Source organism: Boleophthalmus pectinirostris, unplaced genomic scaffold (assembly GCF_026225935.1).
Source record: "Boleophthalmus pectinirostris isolate CB_2022bp ecotype Guang Dong unplaced genomic scaffold, ASM2622593v1 HiC_scaffold_10, whole genome shotgun sequence".
NCBI lineage: Eukaryota > Metazoa > Chordata > Actinopteri > Gobiiformes > Gobiidae > Boleophthalmus > Boleophthalmus pectinirostris.
This window is the reverse complement of record NW_026570971.1, coordinates 32514344-32525526: the sequence shown is the minus strand read 5'-3', so window position 1 is coordinate 32525526 and position 11183 is coordinate 32514344. Positions and strand designations below refer to the sequence as shown.

The 11183-nt window shown below is 38.1% G+C and overlaps 2 protein-coding genes across 3 annotated transcripts; one reads left to right on the top strand and one right to left on the bottom strand.

Annotated features, from left to right (window-relative positions):
- Positions 1-2208: 2208 nt before the first annotated feature.
- On the bottom strand, positions 2209-6606 carry snapc1b (small nuclear RNA activating complex, polypeptide 1b). Of its 2 annotated transcripts, none has more exons than XM_055157698.1 (10): positions 6293-6606; positions 5490-5646; positions 5267-5407; positions 4936-5040; positions 4346-4492; positions 3603-3674; positions 3183-3245; positions 2952-3093; positions 2681-2743; positions 2209-2594 (listed from the first exon to the last, which is right to left on the bottom strand). In XM_055157698.1, exons 1-10 carry the CDS (start codon positions 6421-6423, stop codon positions 2542-2544), a joined length of 1074 nt encoding a protein of 357 aa, XP_055013673.1. In that variant the 5' UTR covers positions 6424-6606; the 3' UTR covers positions 2209-2541. The 2 variants fall into 2 exon arrangements, with proteins under 2 accessions (XP_055013673.1, XP_020772638.2); XM_020916979.2 differs by having other exon boundaries at positions 3603-3659.
- Positions 6607-6979: 373 nt separating this feature from the next.
- Positions 6980-10943, top strand: yipf6 (Yip1 domain family, member 6). The gene is made up of 3 exons (XM_020916957.2): positions 6980-7332; positions 8307-8535; positions 9018-10943. Exons 1-3 carry the CDS (start codon positions 7229-7231, stop codon positions 9357-9359), a joined length of 675 nt encoding a protein of 224 aa, XP_020772616.1. The 5' UTR covers positions 6980-7228; the 3' UTR covers positions 9360-10943.
- The last annotated feature ends 240 nt before the right edge of the window (positions 10944-11183 follow it).

Below are 11183 nucleotides of genomic sequence, written 5' to 3'. Positions count from 1 at the left end.
GGAATATGTGACCGTGGAAGGACTGTGCGAAGGGTCCACCACCTGCTTGTCTCCATGAGCATCATATTATAGATAAAAGTTGAAAGGTCTAATATTACTCAAAATGTATTCTTGTGAGCTTTAATCCACACTATGATGCTGTACTCTCATCAAAACATCTGGAGTTGTCTTTTGTTTCATTCACACATGTTTGAGTAACTCTTTTTATTATTAGTCTGTCTACATCTCCAAAGCTCAAAATGCTCTGTTCCACCTTGTGATGTCATGAAGCTGTAGTTTTCAAGTGACCAGCTCCTTTTACCTTTTGTTCAGTAGCAATTGGCAATTCCAGGGTTGAAATATCCAAATAAATGAAGATATCCAAATAAATAAAAAATAATGAAGGTGTATGGTGTTTAAAAACATGGTGGAGCACTTCCTTTATTACCACATGACATCACAAGGTGGAAAAGAGTGTGTTAAAAATGTGTGAATGAAACAAAATCCAACTTCAGGTCTACAGACATACACAATAACAGAACAAAGATCAGAACAAAGCCTAATAGGGGCTTTAATGCTGTACTATGGAACATTCCAGATAAAGCTGCATATCGACGAGGACAAGCAGGTGGTAGATCGCAAAAGTTACATAGTGTACCTTTTAACCAACACTAAGCCACAAATGAACCAGGACTAAAATAAGGCTAAAGCAGCAATGCACCAAGATTGAGAGTAAACCAGGACTAAACCAGGACTAAACCAGGACTGAACAAGTCTAAACCAGGGACTAAACCAGGGACTAAACCAGGACTGAACCAGTTGCAACGCCAAGTTCAAATCTAGGCCAAGGGAAGATATCAGTTGTGGGTTATCTGCAAACCCAACATACCCTGAATTACACCACGCGTCGAGGAAATACCATTATAATTACGCACAATTCCCAAACACATCTATTTAAATCATTACCAAAGCCTCGCGATCCTTATTAACATACAGATTATTTATCGATAACCTGCTGCATCATTGGCTCGTAATAAAATAGGCCAGGAGATCGCGCACCAACAACGCCAGAGAACGGCGGATTTAAACGCATTTTTCGGTCATTTTTGTTGGATAAATCATGATAAAAATGGTTGAAATTCTGTGTATGCCGTGTGTTGGAGGTAGTACTCACTGTCCGAGGCCATGGCTGCTCTCACGGCCGAACACAGCGGCTTTGGAGCGGTGTAGCATCCCTGTGTCTCCCGCTGCAGCCTCCGGTGCCTCCGCCTGTCCGCGAGAGGAGCTCCGGAGACGCGAGGATGGGAGAGGCAAGGACCGGGGGAGGACCGGGGAGATAAGGCTAAACTGGATAAAAACGGGGCAAAATCACACTCAAACTGGGCTAAGAAACAACTTTTGTTCACCAAATTTTAGAATTCAGTTTTAGATGAAGAGCAGACTCACTGATGTTGAAGCCCTCAAATAATATTATATTTAAAGCCAAAATATGTCATTTTTTGCAAATAAATAGATCAAATAAAAGCACGTGCTTTCATTTGGCTGTGTTCATTGCACTGACAAAAGCAGTAAAACGTCTTTAGTTTGGGCAGGTTTGCATCTCCACAAACCTGACTCATAGGACTCAAAAGGAGGAGAACCTTATGTTTCCATGGAAATGTTCCTTTGTTCCACAGTATGGCAAGTAATTGCAGTAAATACAGTGATATAAACCACAAATCAACTCAATCATCTACATTTTGAAAGTCAGAATAAAACTTTGTGAAAATCAGACTAAGCCTGGGTTAAAAAATGTTCTATTTACGAGATTCTATAATTCAACTTCATTCTGTGGGGGATTCACTGTTTTTCAAATAAATTTTTTCACCTGACAACCATCTTGCTTGTGTGTTTAAAAGTCTATAGACTGTAGACTTTGTTTCATGTGGATAGGCCCAGTAATTACAGATGCATTAATAACTATAAACCAGGTCAGCAAATCTGGAATTTCACAGTTCCACAGCAAAATCTACCTGAGAACTCAGTTTTATCAATATAACTTATACTTTTACTTATTTTTTGCTATAACTTCTGCAATAAGTCTCTTTCATTCAGTCATTACATGCCTATGGAAGCAATAATATGCTGCACCTGGTCATTTCCTCTACATTTCCATTTTTTTAAACACATAATAAACCAATATTACCTTTGTGGAATTGAGTTAAATTACACATAAATAGAGCCAATAGCTAACCAAAGAGAAATGATTTATTATTATAAAAGAAATCTACAGCATTTGGCAACCAGGACTAAACTAGGTCTAAACCAGATCTTAACATGGACTAAAAAGCAAACCAGAACAAAAAAAAAAACAAAAAACAAAAAAACAAAAAAAAACCCACCATGTTAAAATAAGAATCAAGCTTAAAAATTTTTAATTTCATGCAAATTACACATCAATGTGTGTTTTTGTGTGTGTTCATCATTTGTGGTTTTACAGCCTATTTTTCTGTATAAAAGCAGGGTAAAAAAATAAAACAACACCACATTTATATGCATTAAATACAATATAACAGCTGAATTTCAGTCGTCTTCGATTTTCCATTTGAATTTCTTGAAGCGTCGAGGAGGCTTTTCTGGAACAAAAACGTTACTTAAATAAAGTGCAAAGACATGGTATAAGGATACATATTTTATATATAGAGTAGTTGTTTTTTTTTACCATTATCCCGAGCAGTGAGATGATTAATTCTAGTTTTAGAAAAAGCATGTTTCCACACGTCCCCTGAAAAACAGAAAAAAATAAGCCAGGACTGAACCAGGACCGAACCAGGACTGAGCTAAGGACTGAGCTAAGGACTAAAACCAGGAGTAAATAAATGAGTAAACCAGGACTAAACCAAGAACTAAAGTAGGACTAAACCAGAACTGAACCAGGGACTAAACTAAGACAACACTAGGACAGTATACTGTAAATCCAAAGTTTCTCTCACCTGACACTTGGACGTTTTTGGTGGCCCTGTATTTCAGAGTTTTCCGTTTAATTCTTTCATAACGAGTTGAGGGGGCGGAGCCTGGTTCTGGTTTGGTCACATGATCTACCTCTACCACACGATGCCGTCGAGACTTCGATGCCTGAAAGAAATAAAATGTTTTAAATTTTAAATAAAACAAAGGTGATTTTGTCATGTTAGGGTTTATAGGTTTGAATAGGCCACTCTCACCTCTGCTGCCTGTCCATATGCTTTGGACTTGATGGATGCCAAAAGATCTGCTCTTCTGGAACTCTGCAGAGGACATGGGTAACATTAAAGGACCTGTGCGTATCCTGCACATCTTCCCATTTAAAATAGGTTTTACAATTACATTTAAACCTTAATCTGCAGATAGAGGACACACACAACTTTTTCTCATTCTTGGTATATGGACATGCCTCATGTGAAGCTCAGAACCTCCAGAATTCCCTCCCTGAGCTGCAGAGGCTGCACTAGCTCTGATTCACAGGCTACAGGTGCTGAGGTTTAGGTAGTGACCATAATATGAAATACAATGGCTTATGTGTTCAAAAGCAGTTAAACCCAAATGATGCAAATAGGATCTTTAAATTTGGTTTTGCTTTTTCCAAACTGAGAAAGAATTCTGACCTCCTGTTGAGTGGAAGGTCCCTCTCCGCTGTCTTCATCTCGACTCGACCCTGAACCCTGAAAAGAAACATTCTACATTTAAAAAAACAAAAGGTTAATCATTTAAAAAGTAGATTCTGTTCAATACATATTCCCCTTGCAGTATGATTATAATATTGGTGGAGGCTCACAGTACTGCAGAATGGAACTCAAAATCACAGGTCTCTTACAGTTCAATACATTGCCCATGATATAATATCACAATATGATGGTAGTAATCAACAGGGCTGGGAATTACATGGTCCCTCACATTATGGAAGATATGATAATAGTCATTTCACAAAATGGCAAAACATGATATTGAATAAGCAACAAAATTGCAGTGCTGTATGTGCCGTAACGGTAACTATGGTGATAACTCTTCTCTCACATCAACGACTCTGCAGACGTGGTTGTCTTTAAGCAGATTTAATGACGCTTGAAAAGGTAACGGTGATGCAACCTCAAAATAAAAAAAACTGCCGACTCAGAAAGCAACTGCATGCTGTCATGTCTGCTGTTCACAACCGTTACCAGCAATAAAGTTCGATTTAGTACGTGCTCTGCGTGCAATTTCAAAGGTGTCCACTAGATGACACCATACACAAGCGAAACTTAAGAATTATAAAGACTAGTGAATTATACATTTTAAACATTTTTTAAACAACTTTTTATGCATAACAGAACACTGTAATTTGTCAGAGTGAGGCTGACTAAAACTATACCTTGTTCTTTTGCCACTTGTAGAAGTCCAGCACGGTCTCTTGGAGGTTTTGGGTCAAGTCTGAATGGACCAGACTCAGACTGGAATCAGACTGAGGACAGACTGAAGACTTCAGCTTTTCATAAAGCCTGTGGACATTTGACATCTCCTGAAAAACAACATTAAAAAAATATTATTAAACAGCTGAAATAAGAGGTATTTTGAATTTGATGTAACTATAAGTCAACCTCAGTGCAGACTGTGGGAGTAAGTGAGAAGGTTCAATGACTTTGAGAGTAAAAGATTAAGTAAAAACTCAAAGCTCAATGCTTTACTAATTTTATTTGAATATGAAATTTTGCACAGTGCCTTAAATCTTTTATCATACAACATTAATCTAACATCAATATTTGGAGCTACTGAGTTATTGTTTATTCGGACTATAATTACAAATGTTTACTCTCCTTGTGACAAAATTAGATGACTGTGCACTATGTGACATGACCTCTGCATGATTGCAGCACTAGGCAGTGCCCTATCAGGAAACAGTGACACCTAGCTACTTCAATGCACATATTTAAGTAGTAAAAACCATAGCATTACTATGTTTACCTCAAGCAGGTTGTTACTGATGAGAGTCTGAGGAGCTGAGGGCCGCTCCATGAAGTTCTCACAGACTGGAGACATCTGAGTCGTCTTCTTCCTCTCAAACACAAGCTGCAAATACACATAGTTTCGTACATGAGTCTGACAGCAAGAAAAGTACTGTAACAACTAACAACAAAACTAGCATTGAGAACATACTCATTTATACAAGTATCAATACTGAAAAATAAATCTGATAACAGAATTGGACCTTTTTAAAGTTTCATTAATAAGCTGTGTGAGTTATTCACTTGGAAAGCACAGATTTTGGTGGATGTAATAGATTGGAGTAACTCACCAGTCGGGGCATTGCAGTGAAGACAAATGCTTTCATCTTCAAGAGTTTTTTCAGGATATAAACCACGTCATAATGTTTAGCTCCTAAAGAATCTTTCTCAAATTTCAGAATTTCCTCCCAGTCCTTCAGAGCCAAACGGATCTGAAACAAAACATATCAAAATTGATAGGGCATGGATGCAGAGGAGAGGGTTAGATGGGTATATTGTGTGCATATTTTTAACCATTTCTGGAGGACTTGCAGTCTGAGAGTGGAACAGAGCATACAGAAGGTAGAGCCCACCCACTCGGATCTGAAAAGTGAACGGAGGAAGCAGGAACTCGTAGGCTGTGTCCAAAACCAGACGAGTGAATAATCGGTTATTGTGTCTCGCAGTACCACTGAAAACAAGACGAAAGGGTTCATCTCAGTTTAAGAAGCTGCATGGGCCATGTCAATGTCTGATATCAATGCCATGATATAATAATATCACAATAGGATGATAGTAATCTATATATTGTAGGGCTGGGAATCGCATGGTCCCTCGCATTTGATATGATAATGATAATTTGATAAAATGGCAAAACGTGATAATGAATAAGCAACAAAATTGCAGTGCCGCAATTTGTCAGTGTAAGACTGACAAAATTAGTTTGTCCTTTTGCCATTGTCTGATATCAACGTTTTGATGGAGGACAGGAATACAAAGTAGACAAAGACACTACTTACACAAATGTTGAAACTGATCACTGTAAGTGAAGGGCTCCATAAACTTACGCCATAATCAATATCATAATCACAACTAAATTTTGTCCAAAGATATGAACATTTAGAAATAGAAATTTGTCAGACTTTTCAGTTTCAAGATGGTACAACGTCGTTTGATTTTGTTGTAGGTTTCTACATGGTTTCAAAGATATGATCACTTTATTGTTATTTTGTATGGTAGTTCTAAGTTCTTCACCTTATTATAATTTGGTGTTACATCAAATCTTATAAAGCTGGTCAAGTGTTTTGATACTGTAAAATAAAATGTAATAAACTCACTAGAAAATCTGCTCAAACTTCATGTCCCTCCAGATTTCAGTGAACGTCTCGAAGCGCACGGACTCCGTTTGCTGGAAGCGGTTCAGGAGCTCATCACAATCCTTTCTCACCAGTTTCCGAAACGGATTCATCTTTTAACAGATTTACAACATTAAAATCAGCACACGATCAGAGTAAAGCGTTCGGAATAACTTTAAGCCCCCACACGACCACATTTTACACAATAAACAATAAATGTGGTGTTTTATCTTGTAAAAGTGGATAAACGCATGATGTAAACAAACGACAGACTCACGACCATAGACGCTGGATTATTGCGTCATCAGAAGGAGACAGAGGAGAGATTCAAACGCTTAAATAAAAGTTTGGGCAAATATTTATGACATTCTAAACATTAGTTTTATGCTTAATAAAATGTATTTATTAAAACAAACAAACAAATAAATATTGTAAATTACCAAGTACATGTAAAATACAGTGTAACTATTAATTAATAAATATTTGCTGGTTCACTGATAGTCACAACTTTAAATGTATTTATTTATGAAGAAAATGTGTTTAGATTCTATTTTACAAGTATAATTTTAATAACATAATTTTATACAAGCCAAACTTTACTTTTAAAATACGTATTTCTTTCCAACACTTATGGTTTCTGTGTTGTGTCCATTAATCCATTATATTTGATTATACTTCCATGTTGTTCCCATGTGTCTTTTAAACTGTAATCCGGATGTGCGTTGCTCTCCTGCGGCAGTAAACAGCAGCCTGCCCCGCTGACGTGGAGATAGAGTTTCTGCACCAGATCTACGGGTTTATCCGCCTTTTTTCCTTCTCTCCGTCCATTTATCGACAACTTACCCAAAGATAATTCAACTAAATGCTTGATATTTCGTAGATTTGACAGAATACTGGGTTTAAACGTTGTTAAATAAGATGGCGGACGATGCTAGCAAGCCGTTCGCAGGTCTCGCAGATGTGTCCATATCCGAGGACATTGCTGTGGAAGGGGACATCTCAGTGCCAGTGGGGACATCCAGGTAAAGTCTTATGCTTATCAAGGACCAACTATAAAAGTATTAACAATCCGGGACAAGTTGTACTTGTTTATTTGTGGAGAAACAAAGGGAGAAGCTACAGAGAGTAATGCTAATCTACTGTGTTAGCCCTCCCCAAACGCATGAACTGTTGTCTTTACTGATATTGGAACGCTATAATGAGTATACAGTTTCAACCCAGTAACATAAGACAGCCAAGAATGATGCATTTTAAGCAAGAATTTTGGCTGACATGGAGGGACAGTTGAAAAATTAAGACTATTCAATAAAGGCTACGAGGGTCTACAAACCATGTTATCTGATGTACAGTTCCTCAGTCCAAATATGTCACTAGTAATGTATTTGTAATAACAGTTAATAACATTGTCCCACCCAACAAGTCAGAAACGCAGACATTGCATAGTTATGCAAGGAATGTGACCACTCAGATCTTGTTTTATTCAAAACTAAATTAAACACAACTGGAACATGTGAGACAGAAACTAGTATTTGTCCAAGAAGAATCATAACCCGTTTCTTTCTAAATGTCTATTAAAGCTGCACTATGTAACTTTTATAATGGAGAGTATGCCACCAGGGTGATGTTTTTACTATGCCCAGAATTTTTCACTGTATGGCATTAAACTTATAAATCTTGCATATAATGCATGTGTTTTTGTATCTAATAAAAATCTCATTAAAAAAATAAATAAATAAATTGACCTGAACCTTGGCATGGTAACAAGCAGAATGCAGACTCCCAAATTACACAGTATACCTTTTCCATGACAACTATGCCCTTGTGAACTAAAACATCAACCTGCCCAAAGACAACAGGTGGAAATTTGCATATTTCCCTGTTTCCAATGACACAGGGTCTGCCCCCCAAGGTCCTAAACTAAACTAAAAAGACTTCTATTAACTGCTGCTCTGCCAGTTTTTTAGAAGTGTTAAATTCCATATTTTTTTACTTCCAGACGAGACGAGGAGCTGTCGACTCTGGATGAGCCCGTGAAGGAGACTGTTCTGAGAGACCTAAGAGCTGTGGGGAATAAGTTCGTCCATGTGTTGTATCCGAAGAGAAGCTCGGCGCTGCTCAGAGACTGGGACCTGTGGGGGCCTCTGCTGCTCTGTGTGACTCTTGCTCTACTGCTGCAGGGAGGGGCATCTGACACACAGGACCAGGGAGGGCCACAGTTTGCAGAGGTAAGAAATAGTTATGGGGTCCTGAGCCTGGTTTAGTCCTGGATTCCAACAGGTTCATCATCACTTGCCTTGGTTTGATCCTGGGTTTGGTTCTGTTCTAGTCCAGACTTAATTCTGGTTTTCAGCTGAGCTAAGTTTTAATGCCATGTTTTATTGCAATCCAGTTGGGAGAAAAGCACAATCAGAGACGTCTTTCCTATCCACAAAAAGTCAGTGAGAAAAGTCAAAATGATTTCATTAAGAGTCAGGGCAATAATATTTAATACAGATGGAGGCAGCTAAAATATAGTTAATACAGATTTTTGTTATTATACAGTGAGTTCTTGGGTCTAGTCACTAATTCAAATTATCAGGTTGAACATTTGCCTTTTGGATGGCTCTCCTCTCCTGTCCCATCTCCTCCTCCGCCTCCCCCCACCTGTTCCACCTGGATTATGGTTATTTTATATGTCTCTGTTTCTCATACTCTTTCCTCCCCTCAGGTGTTTGTGATTGTGTGGGTCGGCTCCATCGTCATCACCTTAAACTCAAAGCTCCTCGGTGGCACGCTGTCATTCTTCCAGAGCCTGTGTGTCCTTGGTTACTGCATAATGCCCCTCACTGCAGCTTTAGTCGTCTGCCGCCTTGTCCTCCTCCTGGCCAACAACGCCGTGAGCTTCGCAGTGCGCCTCCTAGTGGTCGGTGCCTCCTTTGGGTGGTCCACATTCGCGTCAACTGCTTTCCTTGCAGACAGCCAACCTCCCAATCGCAAAGCACTGGTGGTCTACCCCGTTTTCCTCTTCTACTTTGTCATTGGATGGATTATCTTAACTTTTTCGCCATAGAAACTAATTTAAACTAAAGACAATAAAGTTCCCATTTTAGGCTTTTTTCAACATTGTATTTTTCACGTTTTATATCCAACAGTAATCTGGAAACCTCTCCTTTTCGGTAATAACTTGGAATCTCGCATTCTGCTGTTGAGGTTGAAATTCCAGTGAAGAGGGGCATTTCCACGGTTCAATAGATTACGTTCATGTGATATCAGCACATTGTAGAATCTCTATATTTTAAAACTGAGCTGGAGACGGGTCAGGATCCTCAGGTGGAGTTTGTTGTGTAACTGTCAGATTGCAAATTTGTTGACCTGGTATAAGGTGCATATCTGTAATTACTGGGGCTATCCACATCAAACAAAAACTGACACAAAATTCATCATCTTCACTGTCAGAATAAATAAACAAAAGTGATTTTTTTTTTTCACAATAGATTCATAAAGTGGTCCCATTACTCAACCCCACATACATGATTTTCAGTTGAAAGAACTTTAAGACATACGTTTGTGGAGCAAGTCCTTAGGTCAACTGAATAACTTTTCTGGTGGATGGTCCGCCACTTGCTTTGTTTTTATGGAGATGTTTTTGCTTTGTCTAGAATCAAAGTCTAGAGATTAAACCCGCGTGTTTCAAGGGAAATAACTTTGCTAATTTACAGGTCAGATCTGTGGACTGTCGTCCGTATTCCCAGAGAGAATTACTGTATTTCTGAGCTATAGAAACAACCGTAATGAATAAATGCTAGATGGATAAGTTTAATGTTATATTCCAGGCAATGCAAAAACATCTCCATGGAGATGGGCCCTCCCACCAGAAAAGTTGCGCAGTGTACCTTTAACAAATAATGAGATTCAACATTTGTGAATCAGAAATTTCCAGATTTCTTTCAAAAACAGGAAATCTCCCATTGAGTTATATAGGCCCCTGCCCTCCATCTGAAATTACATCATCTAATTCTATAACATGAACGCAATCTATTGAAATAAATATGTTTTTGTGCAGGAGTCAACCGAAGGATTACAAACATTCAAAAACATGTATTATGGCCTGACTATGGGATTTATGAACAAAGCTCTTTACCAGATCTGCCTTTAAAATGACTACTGACACTGATGGAACACTAAAGGACGCTGTTGTTTGCCCTATTTTGCTGGAGGTGGATAGAATGTTTACAACTGTGGAAAATAAAAAGTCTAAAATTGTACATATGGGGGAAAAGGGTTATGAATGTCTTCCATAGCAATATTTTTATGTTTTATTAATCTAAAAGTTCCTTTCTGAGGGGGTGAGGCTGTAATCTTGAAGACGTTTTAATTCATATTCAAATATTTGGAGACGCAGACAGGAGCATTTCTTTCTTTTATGAATGATAAAGCCAAGCTAAAGTGGCAAACAGATAAAATGTCTGCATGGTCTGTTTGTATCAAAGCAAATATGGCTGCTAACAAGGAAAAAAGAAAAATGTAATTTAAAAACATTACAGATTTCTGCAGATTCAAAGAACGAAGCATTAAACTCTGTTAATCTGTGGTGAGAGAAGTTATTAGTGATAGGTGGCTGATGACTCACATGCATCACCGAAATGAACAAATCCAATAGAAACAAGAAAAAATACAGAGATAAGTCTGGATTTGATTTTTCCCATGGAAAAGGTTAGAAGCATCACCAAGTGTGTCTAGCGTTGCTCCTGTCTGCTAATCCAAACCAAATGTTAAATTAGTCTAAATGCAGTAATTAATTAGAAAATTACATTTTAAAATCTGGCATAAATGCAGATAAACTGAGATGGATACAGTGAGAATTGAATCGTCAGCCCTCTTCACTGAGGGCACT